This window comes from Thunnus albacares, chromosome 3 (genome assembly GCF_914725855.1).
Source record: "Thunnus albacares chromosome 3, fThuAlb1.1, whole genome shotgun sequence".
In the NCBI taxonomy this organism is placed as follows: Eukaryota; Metazoa; Chordata; class Actinopteri; order Scombriformes; family Scombridae; genus Thunnus; species Thunnus albacares.
In genome coordinates this window covers 34,574,374-34,600,917 of record NC_058108.1, presented here as the reverse complement: position 1 = coordinate 34,600,917, position 26,544 = coordinate 34,574,374, and the positions used below count along the sequence as shown (strand labels likewise).

The 26,544-nt window shown below is 39.3% G+C and overlaps 1 protein-coding gene across 1 annotated transcript in view; it reads left to right on the top strand.

The window, feature by feature from the left end:
* Positions 1–407: 407 nt before the first annotated feature.
* nup133 (nucleoporin 133) overlaps positions 408–26,544 on the top strand; it is a 27,488-nt gene continuing 1,351 nt past the window's right edge. Inside the window, exons 1-22 of the mRNA XM_044341343.1 lie at positions 408–664; positions 1,302–1,417; positions 1,585–1,688; positions 3,693–3,926; positions 4,840–5,010; positions 6,004–6,159; positions 7,251–7,321; positions 7,963–8,110; positions 9,329–9,479; positions 10,763–10,917; positions 11,952–12,043; positions 12,277–12,440; positions 12,746–12,840; positions 13,887–14,111; positions 14,210–14,332; positions 18,637–18,736; positions 18,830–19,093; positions 19,741–19,874; positions 21,904–22,062; positions 24,766–24,901; positions 25,099–25,217; positions 26,413–26,493. Of these exons, the coding sequence (XP_044197278.1) occupies positions 537–664; positions 1,302–1,417; positions 1,585–1,688; positions 3,693–3,926; positions 4,840–5,010; positions 6,004–6,159; positions 7,251–7,321; positions 7,963–8,110; positions 9,329–9,479; positions 10,763–10,917; positions 11,952–12,043; positions 12,277–12,440; positions 12,746–12,840; positions 13,887–14,111; positions 14,210–14,332; positions 18,637–18,736; positions 18,830–19,093; positions 19,741–19,874; positions 21,904–22,062; positions 24,766–24,901; positions 25,099–25,217; positions 26,413–26,493 (3,126 nt within the window). The 5' untranslated portion in view covers positions 408–536. The remainder of the gene's footprint in view (positions 665–1,301; positions 1,418–1,584; positions 1,689–3,692; positions 3,927–4,839; positions 5,011–6,003; positions 6,160–7,250; positions 7,322–7,962; positions 8,111–9,328; positions 9,480–10,762; positions 10,918–11,951; positions 12,044–12,276; positions 12,441–12,745; positions 12,841–13,886; positions 14,112–14,209; positions 14,333–18,636; positions 18,737–18,829; positions 19,094–19,740; positions 19,875–21,903; positions 22,063–24,765; positions 24,902–25,098; positions 25,218–26,412; positions 26,494–26,544) is intronic.

Below are 26,544 nucleotides of genomic sequence, written 5' to 3'. Positions count from 1 at the left end.
TGAATATACAATACAATGTTTTGTAAAATAGTGGTGTCTTGTAATCCCCAGTGGGATGGGCCAAATTTTTGCATGACACTAAAATAAAAAAAACAACTATATAGCATGAACTAATGCCACATAACACAATATTTATAGCCTAAACTAGTTGCAATGCCTGGCTCTAGATGGCCCTTTAAAATACAAAAAACTTTACTATATATAGAGTATCATAAAACGACAAACACCAGATCACTCATGACTACATGACTGATTCCTCTTTAAAAACTGTTGTTATTATTTGTATTATTATTGTACTAACTTTTATTTAACTGATGCCTATAAATCAATGCAATTGTTTTTTTTTTAATTGTCATGTTGTTAATAAAGTTTTTTTTTTTTTTTTTTAAACTTGGCCTAGATGATGACGTATAATTCAAGCGACTGTACCGCGCGCTGTTTGTAGAGGTGTATGTTGTGGATTCATCGTGTTGATGTATTTTGCTTTTTACTGATAAATTATTAGATATTTCTCGACAGGGTACCACACAGCAGGCATGTTTAGCCCCCGCACCGCCCCGAGCTCCGGCCGCCGGCAGCAGGGCAGGACCACCGGGAGGAAGAGCGTCTCCGGAGCGGCCGGCAGCCTGCTGTTCTCCCCGCGCAGGACGCCTCTGTCGGCTAGGTGAGAGAGCGGCTTCCCGGTAACGTTTTAACTGTTGTTTCTGTGTATAAACACCCAGCTGGCTGTTTATTATGTCCACCTGTCTCACAGGAATGAAGTCTAATACAACAACAATACAATAAACCCAACTTTTACCTTCAATTTATGGCAAGTCTGGAGGCTACTGTTGAATTATGAGTTTTATACTGAGAGGTGTTCCTAATGTTTTTTCCACCTCTTAATGAGAGTGGACACGACATGGAGTTATCTTACGATTCGGGGTTTAATGGGAAATTTAAGGAAACATATATAATGATATTTAGCAGCTGATTCTCCGTTTTTTCACCACTTACACTTATGAAAAAGTGTCAGACACCGTAGCAAAAATCTTAATGCCGTTTAAATCCACTTTCAGACTTGTGAAACCCTCATTAGAAGATCCCTTCATAATACACTTACTTAAACTCCATTTCTCACTAATCACAAAACCAGCTATGTATTAGTCTGTTAGTCTGCATGCATGTAATGAATGTTGTATCTATCTATGGTCTGAAGGCATCTAAAGCTAGCTATCTATCTTTTGAATATAACACAGTACAATTCAGTAGCAATACAACAAACTAGTTGCAGCTGTCTCACTTCAAATCTGTCACCTCAGGTCAACACCCACCCGAGTGCAGAGCCACGCGACTGCAGAATCTCTCAACTATGATGTGCAGACCTTCGGCTCATCGCTGCCTGTCAAAGTGATGGAGGCGCTGACGATGGCTGATGGTAAAGAAAAGCTTGTCTCTGTTGGGAAATGATTGTTACATTTATGTAATATGTTCTTTTTTGTGATTTAAGGACTCTGTGCTGTATGACTGTTTTCTGTTTGTCACTGGTTTGTATTATGTTCCAGTATTACCACTGAACATTTCTGTGTGTGTTGGTCTCTCTAGCTGATGACCATATCTCAGTGAAGGTGAATGAGAGTGGATGGGCCTGGATGGTTTGTGGAGAGAGTCTGATCATCTGGAAGATCTGCCAGACAGCTGTGGCCAAGGTACAGTAACCCATTGTTGGGGTTTTTGTTTTTTGTTTTTTGCTTTGACGTCTGCATCAACGCACCCTCTGTACCCACAAAGTCGTTGAATGATTGTGAGGGTGCGACTTATTGGACATTACTTGAGTTTTGGATATTTCTTTTAATGCAGGTAATGTCAGAACACAGCCGTAAAGTCCTCTTCAACCAAAGTAGAGCTGCTGTTTTGTTTTTTTAAGAAGAAAATGTCCAAAATCTCTGATTCCAGCTTCTCAAGTATGAATATTTTTTGGTTTCTTTAGTCCTCTATGACAGTAAACTGAATATCTTTGGGTTGTTGACTGTTGAGAAAACATTTGGGGACGTCCCCTTGGGCTTTGGAAAACACTGACTGAGATTTTTCATCATTTCCTGACATTTTATGGACTAAACAACTCATTGATTAATCGAGAAAATAATCAGTTTAATCGATAATGAAAATAATTGTCAGTCACAGCACTACAGGGATAGCTACAAGCAACAGTCTGTAACTAGGCTCAAGCCTAGCAATTTAATCATGAAGGGAAAAAGTTGCACTAATAACTTTGTAATAAGTTTGTAATAAATATTGAGTTCAGCATTTTGAAGATTCAATATAGTTGCTTTAGTCATGAGCATTGTCCGTATGTGAGTGTACGTCATTTGTGAACAGATGTCTGTGCAAAATGCTGTGTGTGTTAATGCTCTTTAGCACAAATTTGAAACCTAATTTGTTTGATAATTACTGCTGCATGAATGTGCTGTTTGCATCGCCGCTGCAAAATACATAGAAATCTTGTTGAGGTTAAAGACTATCTGCTGAGAGCGGTGACTCTCTACATAACATAAGCAGCTTCTCACATAAAGTGCACATATTCCATTAAAAATATGTAAAGTAGCAGTTATACTTACTTTAACTGGAAACAACACATTTTTATTTTACAGTGCTTCCAAAATGAACTAAACTCAGCTTCAAACGAAAACTCAGCCTTCTCTGTCTGTCTGGTATGAAAAGTGTTAGCCTATATCTGATGTAGAAGAAGAGCAGCTGCTGCAATAAAATCTAGGGCTGTAGTCAACCAAAGAAAATCTTGTTTGACTAAAATCGTACATAATCTTCAACTAATCGATTAGTTGCGGGACAGAGTGCACAGTAAACTCAGCAGTCACACATTTCTCTGTTTTGTGTCTTCAGGTTAGGCTAACCCATCGTTGCTAACTTTGGAGCTAACCTCCTTCACTTTTCCAGCATTTAGGGAAACAACAGACGTGACTTTTTAGCATTTATTAACTGACACACTGTAGTCTGTACTGTACATTTACTGCCAGACAACTTACTACCTTTACCTCTGCTCCGCTCGCATCAACCGTCACTCCTGCCGATCGCTCATTCCCACTCGCTACGCAAACATACTACGCGATGCCGTATTACTTAACAGAGTTTCCCAGGCAACGACACACAGGTAGACTCACGTACCGAACACAGAGACTCCCAAACGCTAAATATTTCCGAATGAATGGATATTTGGCGTTAATTCTGGCATTAAAAAATATGTTTTTGGCCTGGCGGGGTTCTTGTTTTTACAATTGTAGGAGAAACACTGATTCAGCAAACGTTCAGTACGTTTAGTAAACGCCCAACGTTGAGTACAGTTACACCCAGCAGTTTTGAATACACCCCCGTTTTCACAGGTAATCTGTTAGTCTGTCCCCCCCCCGCCGCAGGAAATAATGGATTAATCCTGGAAAGGTGTTGATGTAGCACTTGTCTCCTTATGAAAATAACACGGAGATTATTCGACCAATGAGAATTTAATCAGACGAGAGCATATCAACCAACTAATCGACCAGCAGACTACAGACCTAGTTGAAATCACAGCTAAAATATAGAGCACCTGACCCAACATCTGTACAGATGAATCAATAATATAAATGATCATGAGTCGCAGCCTGAGAGGAAACGACTACGATTCAATAACTAAAACTGTCTTTTGTGTTTTCCTGCAGCTGTCTGTCTGTAAGGAGCTGCAGCTGCCTGACAGCGAGTACAACTACACAGCCGACCTCGTGGCCGTGACGTCCGCTGCTCCCCTGGAGACGGCAGCCGTTCAGTCCATCTCCGTCCTGGTCGTGTCGGTGGAGGGAACGGCTCGCTTCTGGCCCAGCCTGGCCCAGGAGGGCAACTACACCGAGACAGATGTGGACATAGGAGACCTCTGCAACTTTGTTGTTGCTGTCAGAGTAAGTCGCATCAAATGTTCAGATAGAAAAAACACTACAGAACAGACATCAAAGTTACATTACAGTGGCAGCCTCCACTGCTAAAGCCTCTTAATCAGCAGCTACTACTGACTGCATGAGGGTTGTTTTTACAAGCCCTTTTTACTTGTAATTCAACACTAAGAACAAACTAAAGAGGAAAATGTGATTAAATAAGCTTCTCCAGTCCAGTTTAAACCTTCAGCTATAATCAAAGGAGACATATTCTGCCCATTTCCAGCTTTATATTTATATTCTGGGGCTCTACTGGAATATTTTTTTCATGATTTACAGTTAAAAAAACTCCTTATTTATCTTATACTGGCCCTTTATGCAGCCCCTCAGTTCAGCCTCTGTCTGAAACAGGCCGTTTTAGCTCCTGTCTCTTTAAGGCCCGCCTCCTGATGAGCCCACTCTGCTCTGATTGGTCTGCTTCCTGAAGCTGCGTCATGGCTGACTTCTGCCAAACTATAAAAAACTACAAACTATAGTCGTAGGATTTCACTACTTTTTCAATCTTTACTTGAAATGTCAACATCTGAAATACATCCGTACATGTTGGAGCCGAAATCTGACCCAAAATATGAGAGTGGACAACACGAACAACGCATAGAAAAACCTTAGCAACAACCTTAGCAACCGAGGCTACAGAACGCACGGCTGTTTTTGGGATGTCAGCTCGTCAGCAAGGTAGAAAAAACGTCACAAATGAAGTATTCAATGCAGGTTGAAGCCCTGACTTTTGACTTGCAGGCAGCATTTCTAAACATGTTCGGCTCACGTTTTGGTGCTTTGTTCATAGTTTATAACAGTATACAATATAAATAAACAGAAGACCATATGTCCCCTTTAAACAGAACATCATAACTGTAGTTTTACCTCTGTCTTCTCTCAGGGTGGCAGCTTCGTCCTGTCCTCAGAAAAGAGTCGGCTGTTGAGAGCGGGTGCGGATTCTTCTGGAAAGCTGCAGTATCGAGCTCTGCAGCAGGGCCAGGGCATGCTGTCCGGCATCGGACGCAGAGTCTCCAGCCTGTTCGGCATCCTCTCCCCGCCGGCTAACGACACAGTGAGTAATGTGAAGACAAAACACGTAAAGCTGAGTGGGTGAAGTTAATGGTGAAAAAAAACAAAGAGGAAAGCAGCAAATCCACACGTGGAGAGGCTGGATCCAGAGAATATTTGGTGTTTTTGATTAATTAATGGCTTTAATATTATATTTCTGATGATCAACAAATTGCACTAAATGGACGGAGTTGAAATTTTTATGGGATGGTTCTTCTTCTCGGTGCAGAGTGGATTATTTCATTTGCTGTGGTTACACGAGATTAGAAATAAATAAATGGAACAAAATTATAATAAAACACCTTTACATACTCTGACAAATACATAAAAAAAAATGTTCCTGCCCTGAACAAGGCTGGCACTGTGACAACAAAGTAGGGCTGCAACTAATGATTATTTTCATTATTGATTAATTGATTAGTTGTTTGGTCCAAAAAATGTCAATCATTGTTTCCCAAAGTCCAAAGTGACGTCTTGTTTTGTCCACAACCTGAAAATATTCAGTTTATTGTCATAGAAAATCGAAGAAACCTTAAAAATATTCAAATTAAACAGCTGGAATCAGAGAATTTTTACTTTTTTTTTGATGACTTGATTATCAAAATAGTCTGATTAATGTAATCATTGTATTTTTTATAGAAATCAATTAATCGTTGCAGCTCTACAACAAAGCTTAGATTGGAGTAAAGCTTCTGGTGACGATAACTTTACGAGGCCTAGAATGTGCTGATCTGTTTATGAATTGAAGTTAAACACAGAAAATAAAAATGTTTTTGGTCGAGAAGAAAAAAAATCCTGCATTGAAGTTAGTGGGTTGAAATATTTCCGTTGTTGTTCTCTTGGTCTTTCTTGATCGCCCCTGTGTAGAGGATCGTTAATGGTCACCAGAGAGTTATAAAGATAAGAAGGTTTGGAGGGTTCGACGTTAATGAATTAAGCGACTGAACGTTTTGATCTCTAAACCTCGTCGGCCTAACTACCTCTGTTTTCGTTCCAGCTGCACAGCGTGCTGTGGGTGGGCGGAGCCAGCTGTCTGTACACGCTGACCAGCTCCAGTCTGAGTAAATGGGAAGTGGACGAGAGCTCGGAGCACCAGATCCTCAGCTGGGACGCCCAGAGAGCTCTGACGGAGAGTATCGCTGACGCTATCTGGGTCAGTACAAGGATGCAGAAGATCTAGTGTATCAATATTATGTTGAGTTCAGTATTGTACAGGAGCGCTTCATACCAAAAAGAAAGTACTTTATACCATATATGTATCACGTCTGGGCTCGCCTCCGCTCCACCAGCTTCTCTTAAAGTGTGTTCCTAGAGTTTATTTTCCATATTCTAAAACAAATCGGCTCCACTACAGCACCCGCTCTGAGAAGTTTAAACCTACAAGTAAACAAGTTAATTTTTTATCATACAACAACCTACAGCTCCCATGAAAATGTACTGGTACAGCAGCGCAGGTTGTTACATCATCATAACTTGATTTCGTCCGTAGTTTCTCAAACACTCTGATCTAAAGTTAATTTTCTAACTCTTTAATCTCTACACTCTCTCTCTTCTACACTGTTCAATCCTCTCTGTCCTGCTACTATTACAGACGTCTTTATTTATGTTTTAATTACCGTCCTTTTCTAAACATATGGAGCGAGCGACATGACATCCTGTTAAGAAAGACTCTGTTCCAAGGCTGGATGTGTGTTTATGACAAATGTCAACAGGATTTCGAATGAGATTTTTCTACTTTTGGAACAGAATCCAGAAGCCTGAACTGGGCGATACGGACAAAATCCAATATCATGATATTTTTGACCAAATATCACAATATTGATATTTCAACAATATCGTAGGGATGACTATTGGTGCTTTCACAAAATATTTACACAATGAGATTTTTGATAAATAATCATCAGTAATGTGGATATAATGACTAAGTGGGTAAATGAAAATAATAAAACAGTCTGGTAAGTTCAGAAAATTACATCACAACACTTCTGACATATCACCATATCATGATATCCAAACTCTCAAGATATATACTCTCATATCATGATATCAATATATTGATATATTGCTCAGCCCTAACCTGAACCAAATCCTCAATAAAATTCTTGCATTCCATCATTTATGCTGTAGATCAGCAGCCATATTGATTAGATTAGCCTTTAAATGTCTGTATAACATTAAGACCTTCAATACAGAAAATGTCGTTGTAAGACATTAAAGGATTTCTCCACATTTCTCTTCCACCAGGGGTCAGAGAGCAACTACGAGGAGATGAAGGAGGGAGTGAATGTGGCGTACCTGGATATGAAGCTCAGCCAGTGAGTGTGTGTGTGTGTGTGTGTGTGTGTGTTTGCATGTAAAACAAAACATGAAATTGTCTTGTTTATATCTTGAGTTCAGCAAGAACTTTCATCTAAAAATCCACCTTTCATATCAATATGATCAATGTTGTTTTATTAATATCTAACAAACTCGCAGAACATTTAATAAATACCTATTAGAGTCACTCCAGAGACAAACCATGTTGTTTAGGCCATTGGAATGGAAAAACAACAGTAAATATACAGACAGCTGTAAACAGATGAACAACATGAGGCTTAAATAATAACTTTTTAAAAATTGTGTGATCGAACATCTTAAAATAATGAACAATTAAAGGAAATAGAGAATGAAAACTCGTTCAGAAATACATAAATCTCAAAGAGTGACTCACATGTGTATTATAATCTGTTAACATACACTATATAACTATCATCAATGAATCAAAATGTACTTTAACACTTTTTGAACATGTGATATGCGTGATTATACTTCTTCAACATGGGGTTCCATATAAACATGAGCAGTATTTAGTTTACTGATGTCACTTTACAGGATATCTGTGTATTACTATTCATCATTTTTTTTTACAGATTATAGCTCAGGTGTGACTGAGTGCTTCGTTGTATGTTTTTTTCAGAGCCGGCCTGGTGGTTTTGGCTGCAGCCTGGCACCCGGCAGACAGTCCCTGCCTGGCCTACTTCTGCCTGGTCACCCTACAGGACCACGGAGCCGCCATCTCCGACCAGTTCACCGTGGAGGTCACCAAATACAGCGCTCCGTTCCAGGTCAGTCCCGATCCCGCCTCTGATCCTGATACTGCAGGGGTGGATTCAAATCAGTTTAGAGTGTCAGTCAAAGGGGCTCAGACTCATCGTCTTCTTCTATTAAAGGGTCAGTTCACCCAAAACGTTTCTTACCTTATTATCTATAGTACAGTGTAGTAGTTTTGGTTATTTGCAGTTATTTTATTTGCGGTTATTTGAGTTTTTTGAGGTGAATATGCTTTTCTTATTGTCAACAAATCTCATTTACAGAACCAAACCAACAATGAACTGACTAACAAGTAATTGTGTGTGTATCCAAAGCCTGATATATCTTATTCCTCTGTGCCGTAGACCTCCGTTGTTGTCCAAAAACTATTAAAACACATCAGTGAGCCACACCGCTGCACTGGGTGACATGTTCCTTCATTGTGAAGAGTTTGTACTACATTTTAAATAACTTAAGTACAAAGTCAAAAGGTTGTGATATGTAGCACAATAAGCTAGAGAAGCTGTAAACAGAACCACATTCACACACATGCTCAGTGGCGTCTGCCTTGCACAGAACTACTCTCCAGAGACTGAAAACGTGATGCTGATATTCGTCTTTAGAGCCGTTTCTAAACAAACTAACATGACCAAACTTCTCATAATGAAGGGACATGTCAGCCAGTGCAGCGCTGTGACTCACTGATGTGTTTTTAATAGTTTCTGGATAACAACAGAGGTCTACGGCACAGAGGAATAAGATATATCAGGCTTTGGATACGCACACACAATACTTGTTAGAAGGATGAGTTCTTTGCTGGTTTGGTTCTGCACATGAGATTTGTAGATGATAAGACAAATATAGAAAGTCGCCAGACACATCATTTAATTATAACCATCTTCTACTGAAGAAATGGTTCCTATGGAAACTGTTTAGCTTGTTCTTTGGATCATCAAGACTAATGCTGTGAGCACCACAAACTGAGTTTCCTTCATCTTTATTGTACTGGAATTTCTCCAAACCTGGGCACATGAAACTAAAACTATCTACATCACTAGATTCCATGAGATGTAAATGAAGGAAGTGGTAGACAAACTTATAAGTTGTTTTAATGAGCACCATAAAGGCTAACTGCATACACGCAGCAACTTGTTTGATTTAAAAAAAATCAACATATAGAGATTTGAAACTCACTAATGTTGTTCCAGTCCTAATATTTTAAAATAAAACTCTGATGTGTCATTTCCTTTTAGAATGAGGAGGCCCTGCAGGCCACCCGGCTGGTGGTCCCGCGGTCCCCCGGCTCCACCGCCTTCCTCTACAACGAGGAGCTGGTGTTCGCCTGCTCCACGGGAACCAGCAGGGGAGGACTACCTGATGAGAAAATCAGCTTCAACTCAGCTGGTGAGACTCGTTAACAGAAACCTGAGGTGTCTATGACAGAAAATGAACTCTGTCTTCATCTTTGGTTTTAAAGGACAATAACAGGTCAAGAATCAGATTAGAAATAATTCACTTTAACTTTACAGCATGGAGAGAGATGGAATTATGCAAGACTTCAAATGATCTTGAAAGGCTTGATTACTGAATTATATTACAATTAATTACAACCAAGAAACTGAGAGAGAATAAAACACATTAAATACATAATCATGAATATAAAAATTAATAAAGCGGTCTGAACTTTTTAATCCATAGATTTCTAAGTTGGTAAGAGTGCTTTGTTACTGTTTATAATCTTGATGAAAGAACATTTATGGACATGACTTGTTCAAGTTATATAATCTGGATTCAAGCATTATAATAAAATAATATATTACTTATATTATTTTTTTTTTTAACTTTATTGGGGAAGAATAACCACAGCATCTTTTTCTGGACACATTTGGCTTCAAAATTAGGGAAAGATTGCTCATTTATCATTTATTATTTCGACAGGCTGGCAGAAAAACATTGTTGATACAAGAAATCTCTTCCTGTTATCTCCTTATGAGTGAGAAGTCATATTGAAAACTTAATTGGCTTTATTATTATTTTTATTATTAGTTTAATTTACACATGGTGTTCTGGGTTGTATTAAAAATAGGAGGCAGGTTGGAAGATACTTTTATTAATTATAAAACAACTGTAGCACATGTAAACTTGTAACATCACATACATGTAGCTCAGAGGTTGCTAATAATAATTTTGAGACCCGCATTTGTACAACACAGTTTTTAGTTTTGATTAAAGTCAAGATTAAATGAAAAATGCCTTTTTAACCCTTTTAGATCACATCCCTGGTTATATTCTGCACCTATTTAACAATATATGAATATGAAAATCAATTTCTTTGTATTCTTATTTCAAAATCCAATCATGTTTACTTCCTGTAAAACAAAATATGCGTGCTTACGTTGACTCAAATCAACCAATTTCAACCAATAATATCATCACATCCACCCATCAATCAATCTTCAACTTTTAGCTCAGATTCATTATTGCACGCCCACTTTTCAATGATCAAATCAAATTAGATACTCTTGAAGTGCTGTTTAATCTGGACTTAAATGAGCATGTTAAGAAATTGCAGACTTCCGGCACGAACAGACCCATGAGAGAAAGATCTAATAATTACACACATATGAAGAACAAACAATAAATGTCTCTGCATATCTGTGTTGACATCTCCCTCTCTGTCTCCTCAGGTGATGGTGTACGTGGAGGAGGCTGCTGCGCTAACCTGCCGGTGTTTTTCTCCCAGAACAGTGGCCTTGTGGCAGTGGTGGCCAGAGAGAGCGCTTCCATTCTACCGGAGACCATGGAGGACTCGCTGTGCTCCTCGCTGGCTGCAGCTCCAGAGGTAAAAAAAAAAAAACAACAAAAACAAAACACAGTGTCTGATGAGCTTCAGGACGAATGGAGGAAAAGACTTTAGACAAAAACTGGAAGAGAAAGAAGGATATTTTACTGCCTCTTAGCTCAAAACAATCATAATTAATGCAGCATGTACAGGAAGCTGATAATTATTTTACCAGATACTAAGACTTCAGCCCAGGGAGGGAAAGTGAGAAATACTTTATCAGGCTTTTGCCTCCTCTAACACCAAATAATAAAGAGAGAGAGAGAAAAAAAAAAGAGAAATATGAAAATGTAAAGTTTGGGCCTGTTTCTTAATTTGCCATTGTGTGGAAAAACTGCTACTGGAAGGCGTTTCCTACATCCACTCTATTCCAAAATCTTGGACTTGTGGTTAAATGTGTTTGATTGAGACGAGCAGTGAAGTCTTCACTGCTTTCTAATAGACAGAGAGGCGATACTCAGCCTTAATGCATGACAGAAATAATGAGAGAGATCTGACAATCACTGATCTGACACATAATAATAACACTATAGGCACACAAAACCATTTAGGGTGAAACAGCCATGATACATGAAAAACACCCTGCAATCATGTGACACACACACAACACACACAGACACATTATTGTTCGAAGTTAAAGTCAGCCACTCTGATCAGGGCAGGACACACACTTTAAATGACAGAGGACATGACATTAGAGTTCAATAAGATATTATATATGTATTATATAACTGATTGCAGCATTAGAAATGTTAGTGGTTATTTATCAGTTTTTCGAGACCCCCCCCCCCAAACTCCAGATTTTGAGACCTCAGGTCTCTTCTAGCGGAGATAAGCCCCTCTGGCTCCCTGTAATTCGAACGCTGCTTCAGCCTTTCACAATACTTGTATGTCAACACCTTTCACACATTGGAATTTGGTTTTTACCTGACTAGTTACAAAAAATAAAAGAAACAAAGGAAATGGCACTGAATTCTCTTCATATGCATTTGTAAATCTAAAAATATGTTAATAATTTTGACTCTCTGTTGAAGGTTTCAGCCATGGAGACGCCGACCAGAGCCGAACCCGTAGCTCAGGAGGACAAAACCAAACTGCTGAAGGCGGCTTTCCTGCAGTTCTGTCGGTATGTTTTTATATATATATGTGTGTGTGTGTGTGTGTGTGTGTGTATGTATATATATATATATATATATATATATATATATATATATTCCTTTTAAACTTTTAAAAGGAAATTGTCGTCACATTTGGTAAAAGATGTTTGGAATAATCTTTTATGTAGCTCAGGCCTCATTTATTACTTTAAGAAAAATTGTAAATACTATAAATAAAACATGACCTCCTTTCCTTTCTCAGTAACGACCTGGTCGGGGCTCAGACTGTTACAGACGAGCTCTTCCCTGCTGATGGTGATGGGGAGGAGGGAGCCGAGCTGGACGGCATGGTGACCCGCATCAACCTAGACCTGGTGGACGACTACCCGGCCTCCGACCCCCGCTGGGCCGAATCTGTCCCCGATGGTGAGGAGGAACGAGGGAGAGTGACAAAAGCTATAGACCAACCCTTAAAAAGCCTAAAATTAAATGCTTCACTTAAATGTGTCAGCTGTAGCATTTCTCCTCAGTTTAAAATATCATTTTATTATGTTGGACTGCTTATGAGACCCATCACACAGATGCCACTAGAGCCTCTGATTGAAGACGAGATATCTTGAGTTGTATCGATATGTAATGTTTATTAGTGGACTTTATGATGAAAGTGTTTGAACAGCTCATTTAAACCGGTTTGTACTGTTTCATTCAAATGTGTGTGTCTGTTCTTCCAGAGAGTGCCGGCTTCCCTCTCACCTCTCTCATCATCCTCCACCAGCTGGAGGACAAGATGAAGGCCCACGGCTGCTTCATGGACTTCCTGCTGCAGGTACAGACACACACACACACACAAGCACACACACAGACAGGTGTTACATTTTAAAGTTCAGTTATTCTGGCTGTTGACACCTCCGCTCAGGTTGAAGGGGCAGAGTAAAAAGTCAGAAATTAAATTTACAAAAGTCTTAAATATTTTCTCTTTCTTGCCATAATATTTAAGGATTTTGCATTTTTGTTCTGTATCAGGAGAAATTCCATATTTACCATGTATATATAAACACTTTTTTGTAAGTTTATGAGGTACATATAGCTTAAACGAATGCGGCCATTAAGGTAATGATAATTATTTGTTGAAACTGTTTCAGAAAGCTGTTGATTCAACTTTGTAGTTTTTAAGACTGTAGTTTCTGCTGGTGTTGCTTTATTTTGAGAAGTGTTTCTGATATTTAATCTGTCCTCATTGACATTAATGGAATGGATACAGGAGATGTGATTGAAAATGTCCACATGGTGGTGCTATTGCATCCAAAACTGCTCAGTTCTTCTTTGGCCAAAGGTTTGACTTTTCAGGTTTCACTTAAAACCTAAAGATTTAAGATGCTTTAAGACATTTTAAATTGCTTTGCTTGGAATAATAATTAATGTCTGATATGGTTTTTCCATAAATAGGTTTAATTATATTGTTAAAATCCTTAAAATGACATCTACTACTCCTTCATTAAAACGTACAGAATCTATAAATATACAAATATTGTTCATTTCAAAACTTAAACTGTTGGACACATGATGTCTCCTGCTTCACTGTAAAGTCCACTGGAGGCTTCAAGTTTCTACATCACACTTGTGTAAGTTGAATACTGGACCACGATACAGAATTAGTTAGTTAGATTTGCATAGATTCACATAGGAGATGAATGTGAAAACAAACTTTGCATATATATCATTCTGCACAGAGAAGAGAACAACATCCAACTGAAGGAACAAGAAGAAAAACATGTTTTTGACCTTCTTAGGGAAGATAGTAGAACCTTATGGAGGAGACAAGTCAAGGATCAGTACAGTTCTCTCTAAAATGTCCCCGTCCTTCTCTCTCAGGTGGGTCTGCTGGACCGACTCAGTCAGGTGACGGTGCGTTCGTCTCCCATGGCAACGCGCCTGCTGCTGTGTGAACATGCTGAGAAGCTGCAGGTGGCCATGGTGCTGAAGAACCACCACACCAAGCACGGTGAGCTGGTTAACCGGGCCATCGGCGTCGCGTTGCAGAGGAACAACGCCGTCGTGCCGCCCAGCCTCACACCTGCGGACGTCTTCTTCAGAGAGGTGATTGTTTCTCTGCGCAACAGCTCTGATGTGATCATACGTGTTTGGAAGTCGGATCAGCAGTGAGTTAAATGTTTTCGGTTTCGGTGCACTCGCAGGTGTCTCAGATCTCCTCGGTGTTTGATTGTCTGTTGGAGGAGGAGGAGCGGAGTCTGAAGGAGAATCCGGTCGACTCTGTGCAGTGGGCCGAGGTCGTTCTCACAGTCAACAACATCATTAAGGTAAAGACTCCCATTATTTGTTTTTTTTAGTAACTTTGTTTTTATTTGTGTTTTCAGGTTAAAGAACGGGTCACACGGTAGTACAGAAAGGGTTTTCAATCACATCTCATAGACATTTATAGAGGGGGACTGAAATTAACACCCACTAACCGGCCAAATGCAGGTTAAAACTAACTGTGGTGGGTAACGTAAAGTTACTCACCAACATGGCTAATGATGAATTGAGCTCTAAATATCACAGTATCTGTTTGAATCAGGCTGCAGAAACAGAAAAATCAGGCTGATCCTTCATTTCCCATGACCACTATGTCATGACGTGTAATACAACCAGCGTTTGGTAAAATCGACTGCAATTTTTGAGTGGGGCAAAAACCCAAATGAGCAGAAGAGGAAGAACGAAGAGAAAACAAAGGACGGGAGAAGAGGAAATGAGGACATTTGATGCCAGATGGTCGTGAGTGGCTTGTATTTTATCCAGAAAAAAACATAATCTGTCTGGAAATTACAAGATGAACCATTTGGTGGAGATTGATTATGCTATATCTCTTATTTTTACTAATACTTATGTTGAAATGGATTGAATGGCTCTCATGATCTGGTATATGTCAAGAAAAACGTTTTGGCTGGTGATCAAAAAAGTTAATTTCAAGCCCTGTTCATAAAGTATGTAGTCCATGTTTTCCAGTATTTATGTTGTTCAGATCATAGTCTTTAGGAAAAGGTCAGTTTCTCCATACAGTGTATTTCATTGATAATTGCAGTCCAATCGTCCTTTGATGGAGAGTTTGCCTGCAGCCACTTCTGTGTGATGGCTTTCTTGCTCTCAAATAAAAATAATTTATAAAGATTTTCAGAACTGAGAGTTGCAGACCTCAGGTTCCAACATTCACCCTGTCCCTGAAAATCACGCTGTATAAAAATGTAATTTTGGAGTTACAAAATATCTTATTATGTTCAACACTTCAATTATTTCATGAGGAGTGCTGTGAACCACCACAGGGAAGACGATGCCCCTCGTTCTGGATGTCTCTATCTCTAACAACCACTGAACAAGTCAAGATACCTGGAAGTTATTGTTGATGCTGACTTGAATCTTAATTTAGAATTTTATTCACACATCAGCAACATCACCACAATAAGTAGCCTTCCATCACCTCAGACATATTTCTAAAATTAGTTTCTTTCTGTCTCAGTTGAACACAGGAACAGTTGTTCCAGCTTTTGTCACCAGCAGGAGAGATTATTGTAACATGCTTGTCGCTTTTTTTCTGTAAAAGCCGTCCAATGGCTTCATGCAGCTGCCCGCGTCCCAACCAGGATCAAAAAGAGTAATCATATCACCCCGACTCAACTCCACTGGCTCCCTGCTCATTACATGATTGACTGTAAAGTTTTGCTCCAAACTTAATATCTGACCTGCTCCCAGTTTATTAACCCAGCAAAGTTCTTAGTTCACAGGACAAACTTTCCTCCTAATTCACAGGGTGCAATCAAATTATGGTGATGCAGTTTAAAAGTTTAAAGCTGGGAACATCCTTCCTGCTAAATTGAGGTTTTCACCAACGTTATCTTCTTTTAAGAATAAGCTTAAGACATTTTTATTTAATTTAGCTTTTAGCGTGTGTGTGTGTGTGTATGTGTGTATGGGTGTTCATGTATGCATGCTGTCTTTCTTTATTTATGCTATAAATTATTTTTTAGGGCCTGAGCACCGAAGGTGCTGTGAACGTGTGTTTATTTGTTTGTTCTTTCTTTCTTTATTATTACGAGACATCAAACCATAATTTGACTGCCTAAACATGCTCAACAAGTCACCAAATTTGGCACGCACATCAGGTCTGGTGAAAAATTTGATAGAATCTAAAAATTAACCTCCAAAGTGCCAAAATGTGTTCTCTAGTGCCACCTATGTAACTAAAATGGCCACCACAGCCCATTGGAATGTTGTAGAGAGATCAAACCAAAACTCAATTATGTGTCTCAAGACCTACAAGTCATATGCTGACACCCCTGACCTGAATCCTATAGGAAGTCTGCAATTAGTCTGTCAATATAAGACTTTGCCTCAATTTTGGCCCCCGAACAAATGCTATCTCCTGCAGGGGCGTTAATGGTATCGATTTCAAACTTTGATACATGACTTATGACACTGTGCTGAAAAAAGGTGTTAAAGACTTTGTAATAACTCGAACGGTTTGGATTTTATAAGCCCCGAAAGTTGCAGTGCCACATCACCCTTACAATGTAAAGCAATGGGGAGGCATGAACTTTGTGTCAAACAGAGGCTTCTGACGTCTAAACTATAAGTCTGACCACTTTCAAACCTGTATCAATGGAATTGCAACGAAATTTCCTACAAAAAAATATGATTTTTAATGTAAGATTTGGCTTGGGGGGGGTACCACACACACACACACACACAGTGGAGGCTGGTCCATAGAGGCAGAGGAGGTTGATCCTCCTATTTTTTGAGAGGCAAGAGGGAGATCAAAATATAAAAAAAGAATATTTGGTTGAAATAAACCATTACCAAATTTCAGTATTATTCACAACATATTTTTTCTCTCTTCTTTGGAAGAGACACGTAAAATGATGCTCCAAGGGAGGACGGCCTCCCTAACCAATCAACAACCAGAATGCAATATTGACATTGAGTTGGTCCAATGATAGTTTCCAGAATTCATCTTCAATTCTCTCCACTGTAAGGCAGAGTAGCAGCAGTAGATAGCTCCTTGTGTTAGCCAACGCAACGGCTGGCTTGTTGTAGCAGCCTGAAGGACTCTTTATACATCCATGGAAGGACTCTTAAGGACTGTTGTTAAGCAAATGGGAGAAATGATCTGGACTGTGCAGCGCAGCAGCAGCAGGACACTGCTGGGGAGCGGCTGGAGAGAGAAACAACCAGGAGATTTAGCTCGTTTGTCATTGATGCTAATGATATCAGACTGGTTAAGCAGCAGCCATAAAGTTCTGTTAACTAACAAACAAGATGACCAACAGCCACAAATGGATGTTATGACATGAATACTTCATCACCATGAAAGAAAGAAGAAGACATCAGATAACGTGAGTCAGATACAGCTTCTCTCTCTGCTGTTGTGTGAATTTATCTCCTTAACAAGAATGCAGCAGAGATATATATATATCTATATAAGCTGTTGTGGGTAGTTTGCTTGTTGGAGTTACAGTGAGCTGTCTGGACTCACTCATTCATGTGGAATTGATCCAGTTTTTAATTGAGTGGTTGTTCAGTCATCTGTTGATGTTGTATGATTAGTGTGCAGGAGGTCTGGCTGCTTGCTTCTGACAGTTTCTTTAGTTCGTTTTTAAGCTGAGCCGTATATTCAGTAATAATCTATTAGTAACTAGAACAACAAGTCTTAACTAGTGGTATAACTGATCATAGTTGATCCGTGATCCGTACGGATCGCCCCCCACGGTTCGGCAGGCATATGAACAGTGGATTAATTGCAAAATTTTATGTCTCGTTTAAGACAAAGTAAACAAACTGCTGTAAGTACAAGTCATGGGCAGACAGCGTGTCACTAACAGAGATTAACATTTCAATCAAACTTTGACCAGGTCATGTGGGTTAAAAGTCTTTACTTTTCCAAAAATAGACTTGACGAATATTAGGAAATTAATTTGTTTTACACACAAACTCATCAAGAGTTTTCAATTTACGAATTGAAATTCAAGTGAATGGGCCCAAAACTTGCATGATTTTGATTACACAGGTGTGAGCAAGACAGACGTGTCTCACCTTTCAGAAAATTCTCATCTTCACACTGTCATGTTTCTCCATGACAGAGGAAGTTGCTCTAACTTTATTGTAAATGCTCCAGTCTGCACCAAACAGTCTGTTTGATAAGAGTCCCGGCCTGAACACGTCTACATGACAATATTCCATTAGTGATGCAAACTGGCTGAATAGCGCCCCCCACGAAATTTCAGCGAAGCAGCCCCAACAGCGGGCAAAACAGTGGACGAAGGAAGTGATGTTTATCTCCTTCTAGCACTGTCTGAAAACAGCCTGGGTCTGAAGACATCTTCATGCGCGTGACAGAAGCCCTTTGATTGCACTGCAGCCCGACGTGCGCAGAGGCGCGAGGGCCCGTTCAACGCTGCTTGCAGCTTTAATTTTAAATCGCTTTTTATGATATTGTGTTGTAAAAATGAAATTGAATTCGATACGGCTGGCATTAAACCCTCTGTTGTGTGAATTTTTTATAATTTATGGAAATGTAAAATGTTTCTAAACATGTATCCCGTGTGTGTGTGTGTGTGTGTGTGCGTGTGTGCAGGACATGCTTCAGGCTGCAGGTCAGTACAGAGAGACTAAGGCCTCTATGTACAGAGCTTCTGAAAACGCCGCTACAGAGCCCGAGTACATCCCATGGACAGGTAACACAATGTCATCTTTCACAAGTGTTGGTTTGTTACCTGTAGAAATAGCTGTTTATGATCATTTATAATCTACAACCTTTTCTCCTGCAGCGTCAGGCGGCGTCGGCGGCATTCGCACCGTCATCTCCCGTCAACACGAGATCATCCTGCGCTCCGTGTACCCACATGCTGACTCAGAGCTGCGCAGCGCCCTGTGTGAGCAGCTGGTGGCGCTGTTGGACATCTACCTGGGCGGCTATGTGGCCCAGCTGACTTCCCTGCAGCAGCAGAGGCCCCCAGGGGCCCAACAGGAGCGCTACAACAGCCTAGAAATGGAGTACAGCCAGCGCCGCTCCGAGCTGCTGGCCCCATTATGTGAGTGTTAAGTCAATTTTATTTATGTAGCCCAAAATCTCATTTTAGCCTCAGGGGCCTTTACAGTCTGTATATAATACAACATCCTCGATCCAAATATGGAAAAACTCCCTAAAAAACTATTTAACAGGGAAAAATGGAAGAAATGTCTGGAAGAGCAACAGAGGAGGGATCCCTCTTCTGGACAGACAGACAGAAAATATATGTTGTCTGTTTACAGAGTAGACCAATAAAGCAAAATTACAGTATTAAAAGCAGAATGACAGAATTATAGATAGTCAACTTGTAGGCATCACAAACTAGAGCCTGACTGATGAAGCCTTTTTTTCACCCAGATATGTTCATTATTTGAAAAAAAACCTAAAAACACTACCAGTAGATTGATATGTAAATTTTAAACAGTAAACTTTGCAGGAAATACAGCAAGATACACTGAAGATGACATAAGACAACTCAAATACATAAAAAAAAAACAGCCTATAAAACTAAAACATCTAAGATTGATATTAGAGGAACAATCCTCCTAAAAAATTTGATTTATTTAAAAATTGTTAAAAAGTGGATTTAAAAAATACAAAAAACAACAGTGGACAGTAACAGTGAATATGTGTGTGTGAGCAGGTTTGTGTTTGTGCTGTGTGTTGCAGTGGAGCTGGGTCAGTACCAGTGGGTCGCAGCGCTGGCTGAGAAGTACTGTGACTTTGACATCCTGGTTCAGATGTGCGAACAGACCGACAACCAGAGCCGTCTGCAGCACTACACCACCAAGTTCGCCGACCAGGTACACAAATACACAAACACAGAGGGTCATTTCAGAAATAATCAGTCAAATACTGATTATTTGGTATGTATGAGCGTATTCTTTAGGCTGTTAAAGGTATCCTGTGCAGTTTTTGACCACTAGCAGTGTTGTGGAGCAATGTTGGCATGAGCTGTCCCTGTTTTGTTTGTATGTCACGTTCCACTAGTGCACATGCACTTTATGTGCTGCACACGTTTTATGAGGAAGGAAATAAATGCAGCACATGTGTTAGGCCTAAATAAGACCTGATACCAGTCTGCTTTGGTGAAAAACGGATTTGTTTACAAAAAAAACTCAACATGGCACCTTTTTTTTATCATGCTTTCCGCTCTGGTGGACAGTAAAGTTGCACTCTATCCTATTAGTAGTGTAACATATAACAAGTAACATAAAGCTCTAAAAACCCTTAAAACATAAGATCTAAGTACCTTGAAAAACTGTGTGCAGGTGTACTGAGGAGAACTGCTGCTGTTTTAAAGGCAAATATTGATTTCATTTAGGTTTCTTATGTTTACTGTACTTTGCATGAAGTTAATTGATAAATAAAAAAATATTCATGGAATTATTTTTGAAAGCATCCTCACTTTACTTTTAGCGCCTAAAACCACAGTACTGTGTTTAACATGTTTTCTGACGATGAAACAATTAAAGACATGATGAGAATAATCATCAGCTGCAGCCCTAAAAGGGATCACTGGTGGAATATAACAAAGTACATTTACTCAAGTACAATTTTGAGGTACTTGTACTTGAGTATTTCCATTTTATGCCACTTTCTTCTTCTACTCTGCTACATTTCAAGGCTGGATTATGAAGCGGGTAAAGAGGGCAACCTCCCGGGGGCCCCAGTATCCTCCCGTTTACTCCATATCATTTGGGTCTACATAATTTGATTAATTGAAAATGTTTGAGAAAGAGCACCGAGGTTCAATTCCAGCTATGACCAGTCAGGTCCTCCATCCTCCATCATGTGGTCCTGGTCTTGAAGAGGGTCTCTGTTAAGACTCTAGAAGAATCTAAGAGTTTGGTCACATTAGTTTAGAAATGGCTCCAAAGACTACATTGAAATTATAGTCTCTGGACTATTGAAAAGTGTTCTTAATATTTTGACCTCCTTGTGTATGTTAATGGGGTGGACAAAATATTAGGAACACCCTTCAATATAATGCACTTTACTACACCACCACCCACTGCAACCTCAATAATAAACATAAAGTAGAATTATCACCTTTCTAACAACGTCAACGAAAACTGAAAACGTAGAAGATTCATAAAAGTATAATTTATGGCAGAGCTGTTGTATTGGATTGCACAGGTGTTCCTAATACAATGGAGTGTATATCAGACTCACATAATACTTGTTAGTAGATCAGTTTATTATTGTTTTGATGTGCTGACAACAAGAAAAATATAGAAAATCTCCAACCTTATCCTACCTGTAAGTATAAAATACAATTCAATATACATACCAGATAAAATATAACATTAGAACATATTAAAAGACTTCTTAAAAATATTTTTGGTAGTCAAATGCACCCCATAGCGCCTCCCTGAGCTCAGAGTCTCAAACTGAGGAAAAAAAAAAAAGGTGATAAATGTCTTTGAGGAGGATTAAAGCTTTATTTCTTGTCCTGGTTGGTGTTTATTCTGCTTCATCTGGAGCTACAGTTATTTTGCCGGCAACTTTTCTATCCAGCTTACTTTTATAATAAGTACTGTAGTTTTAATAGTGCTTTTGTTTAAAAATCATTTAAGTCAGTTACTTCCTTCAAACGTGAGAAAACCAAAATGTTTTCACTCAGAACTCAGAAGTGTGATCACACATTCGCACAAGTGACTCATATGTGGGTTTCAACATGAGTCACACTCATCATCTGTGAAGTTAAAAAACTCCCTCTGACTGATAAATGAAGTTACAGTTTTACTGTCATGTCACTTCCTGGAGCTGTCTGCAGCTGCTCGCTCACTTCTGCTTCTTCTTCATCTCTCATGACGCCTCCCGTCGCAGAACTTTGCGGACTTCCTGTTTCGTTGGTACATGGAGAAGGGAAAGAGGGGCAAGCTGCTGTCCCAGCCGGCCGCTCAGCACCAGCAGCTGGCCGGCTTCCTGCAGGCTCACCAGCATTTGAGCTGGCTGCACCACATCCACGTCCAAGACTACCAGAGTGTATGACTGACGCACACACACACACACACACACACAAACAGACGTTTCATGCCTCAGCACAAAACCACATCCTCTGTGAGAGCAGAATATAAATAGAAGACACGCGCACACACAGTCACTGATGCTCATGTACGACTTCCTTCCTTCTTGAAACAAACAGCTTATCTCTTTTTATTTTCACTTTGTTTTCTTGCCTCTGATTTTATCTTTATTCTTAATAATAATGATGATGATAATAATAATATTAGATTAGATTGCAGCTCAAAGTGCTTTACATGCAAATGACAAAGTCTGAAGTCAAATAAAGATCAATTGAAAAACAGATATGGAGACGAGAGAAACAAACAGCAAACAAAACAACAACAAGGAAGATAAAAACAAAGATGTGTGGATAAAACAATAAAAGGTCATTAAAAGCAGGCTGGATTACAGTCAGGAAAGGAGCTGACTAAATGGTAACTTGCTGAATTCTGCATGAGTTGCATCATATTTATGAGGAAACCCGTCAATAGAACATCACAACAGTGAAAGCATGAATTATATTTCCTCTCTTTCACATTTGTCTTTGTCCTTTCCTCCATTTAACTTTTGTTTCAACCATCCTTTTTTGTTTCCTTCCCTTCCTTCTTCTGTCCTATTTTTTTTTTTCTTTTTCTTCCCTTTTACCTCTTTGTTCTCTCTCTAGTTTGTCCTTCCTTCATCCCGTCTTTCCTCTTTTTTTTCTGTTCTGTTTACATTTGTTTCTTCCATCCGTTCTTCCTTATTTTTCTTTTTTTACCCTTATTTCCTTCCTTCCTGTCTTTATTCTTTCTTTGCTTTACTTTTGAACTCACCCTCGGCTCTACTGCAGTGGAGAATAAATAAAACAGTCTCACTTCCCTTTTTTTTTAACCAACATATAAAAAGCAACAACAGTGTAAGAAAGAACAAACACAAGATAACGTTTTCATTCCATCCTTCCTTCCTTCCTCTTACCTTTTGTTTTTCCTTCCTTCTTTTCCTTCCTTCCCTCCTATATTCCTTCTGTTTTCTCCTTTATTTTTATTTCTTCCTTTGTTTCCTTCCTTCCTTCCTTCCTGTCTTCCTTCCCTTTTTACTTCCTTCCTTCCTTCCTTCCTTCCTTCCTTCCTGTTCTCTTTCCTGTCACACACAGTCTGCAACTAACACAATGTAAAGTTGAAAAAACACCCACACACAAACTCTGTTTCCTTCCTGCTTTATCTGTTCGTGACAACCAGAGTAGAGCAGCAAATATAGTTTCTGTCTGTCTCACTCACACACACACACACACACACACACACTGAACAGTTCCCTTCCTGCTTGCAGTTAACACATTCATACAGGGAGGCCACAAACACACACACACACAGATATTCTCTGTTTAACACACACACACACACACACACGTATTCTCCGTTGAAGACTCACATACACACACGTTCTCTGTTTAACACACACACACACACAGAAAAAGAAAAACTTCCTTTTTTTAGCAGAAGTGACTCAGTCAGCCGTCCTGGTTTGTTTTGGTTAACGATCTTCTGGTAACACATTTACAAAACCGAAAGAAAAAACATTATTTATAACTAAATTTATAACGTACATCTACACACTTTCTTGTGTGTGTGTATGTGTGCAAAATTCCAAATATTGTCCATCACATAACAGAACAAAGGACAGAAACTCTGCAACATTTTAGTTTAACATTCAAAACTGTACATATAACAGTGAGTTCCTACTCAAAATTTAAAAAAAAAACCATGAATTGTTCAGTGTAGTCATGAGAGGTAAATAAAAATCAAGTTTTCACATTATGTTCTGCTTTAACTGTTCAGATTTGAGTCATTTTTCTTTTTTTTAAAGAAGAATACAGAACATAACAATTAAAGGGCTGGTTCACAATTTTTCAAGTCAGTCTGAAAACAACAGTCAGGAGCCCAAATGAACATTAAACCTGTTTTTCTTGCTGTAATCATTCCTCCTGTTCATACTGACCATTAGAAGATCCCTTCATAATGACCTTACAATGGAAGTGATGGAGGACAAAATCCACAGTCCTCCTTCTGTTCAAAAATGTATTTAAAAGTTTATCTGAAGCTAATATGAAGCTTCAGCGTCCAAATGAGTCAAATCAAGTAGATATCTTTCAACGTTACAGTCTTTTTAGTGCCAAAGTCCCTCTTTTTGTTACTATACTTCCACCTGCAGCTCAACAGGGAAACACAAAGAGGGAATTTGATGCTAAAAAGACTGTAAATGTGTCAGATATCCACTTGATATGACTAACTCAGACTGATGAAGCTGAATAGAAGCTTCACATCTACTTTTAAATGACTGTGTGGACACACTGTGGATTTTGGCCTCCATCACTTCCACTGAAAGCACATTTGAAGGATCTTTTAATATCCAGTATGAACAGGAGGAATGATTACAGCGAGGAAAACCTCTTTCACTGTTCATATGGACACCTGACTGCTGTTTTTAAGATACACTTGAAAAATCGTGAACCTGTCCTTTTTTAATACTAAATATATTTGTTTACATCCCATTCATTGGGACCTTGAACACTTCATTTCCTGGTGTCTGTTTCATGTTTCATTAGTTTGAGCTCCATTACTTTACCAGCTATATTCAGGATTTATTTGTCAAAGAATTGATAGATTAATTAGTAATAAAAAGGATTGTTGTCTTGCGTCTGTGCAGGCCCACAGGACGCTCTACAGCCAGGCCAACTCAGAGACGCGTTACTTTGTGAAGAAGAAGACTCTGCTGGCTCTCAGTAAGCTGACGGCGCTGGCGTCAAACCTGCCAGAGGACGAGGTCAACAAACAAGTCGAAGGTAAAAACACGAGCTGGTCGTCACTGGAGTCTCATTGCTGACCGTGTGAGGTGAAAATCTGATGTTTGAATGCTTGAGAATCACTTTAGATTCTGGATCTGTGACTTGATGCAGCTTTTCCACTTTTCATACTGCTGAAAAAGTTTTGAACGTGTCCTGTGATCAGACTTTTCACTGTAACTCATCCGTCCAATCAGACATCGTGGAGCAGGAGCGCTTCCTGCTGCACCAGGAGACTCTGCCCCGACAGCTACTGGAGGAGAAACAGCAGAACCCCGACACCATGCCGCTGCTCAGCGCTCACAACCTCATTCAGGTGAACACACACACACACACACACACACACACACACACACACACACACACACACACACACACACACACATCCTCTGAGGAACTGAGATGTCGTTTGTGGAAACACACTTTGCTCTGGAGGTTTTAACATGCAAATTTTTTTCTTGTTTGAATCCAGAAACACATCAACTCCACTTCACCTCCACGTCTCATTCAAATTCATATTGTGAACACTGTCTGTGTCTGTCCTGCACTATGTGAATGTACACAGATTTTATTCTTTAATTAACTGTACATATTTATCCTCTTAATAGACACATATAGTTTATTTACTATCTACATTGGTATGCATACTTCTATTCATATTCTGCTTTTTTGAATACACAGTTTTTCTCATGTCAGTGATAACCCACCCCGACCAACCCAACCCTTGTTTCAGCTCAACTAACAGTCCAAAACCTGAAGATACTGAATTTATTGTCATGTTTGACAGAAAAACAGCATCTGGAATTAGAAAATGTTTGTAATTTTTGCTTAAAAATGACTGAAATTATCAAAATAATCAATTCATGATGAAAATAATAAAATTGCAGATTAATTTTCTTTTGATTAAATAATTGATTCATCAACTAATAGTTGCAGTCTAATCTAAAACAAACCTAAAAAACCGAAACTATCTGCATACAGTATCTGTAGCGAAAACATGAGCGTAGTTTAATGAATGTAAACAAAAGTTATGTTTACATTCAGTGTTACTCACTAAAATTCACTGTGTATATATTTTAGGTTTAACTAAATGTGTTGAATCCTTTTTCTTCCTCACATAACATTTGCAAAGCAAATTTTTCGTAATTGTTTCCATGTTTTCTAGATTACAGTCTTCTTCTTCCCTGCCTTTGTTGGCGCATCACTGCCCGCTGTAGAACAGTGGATTAGTGGGAAACCTTTGTCAGGAGCATGTAACATGTCACCCACTCACACGTGTCCATGGATTTGTGTCCTCCTGCCGGTGCAGGACACAAACAAAACAGTGACCCACTCATTAAAATAACTGCTCCAAAATTAGAGGACAAAAACTCCACCGATTACCTTTTAACCTGAAAATAGAAACAAGATTTCCTGTTCACATGGACGTTTCTGAAACAAGACAAATTGGAAAACAATCATAATACAGTAATGAATTTAAACTTCACCGTCCTCTCCTCTGCTGTCCTCAGCTGTACATCTGCGATGACAACAGGGGAGCCAACGAGTACGACTTCAAAAAGGCTCTGGATCTCCTGGTGTACATCGACGAGGTAACTTCCTGTTTTCATCGAGTGCATCGGTCTGATTTGTGGTTCGACTCG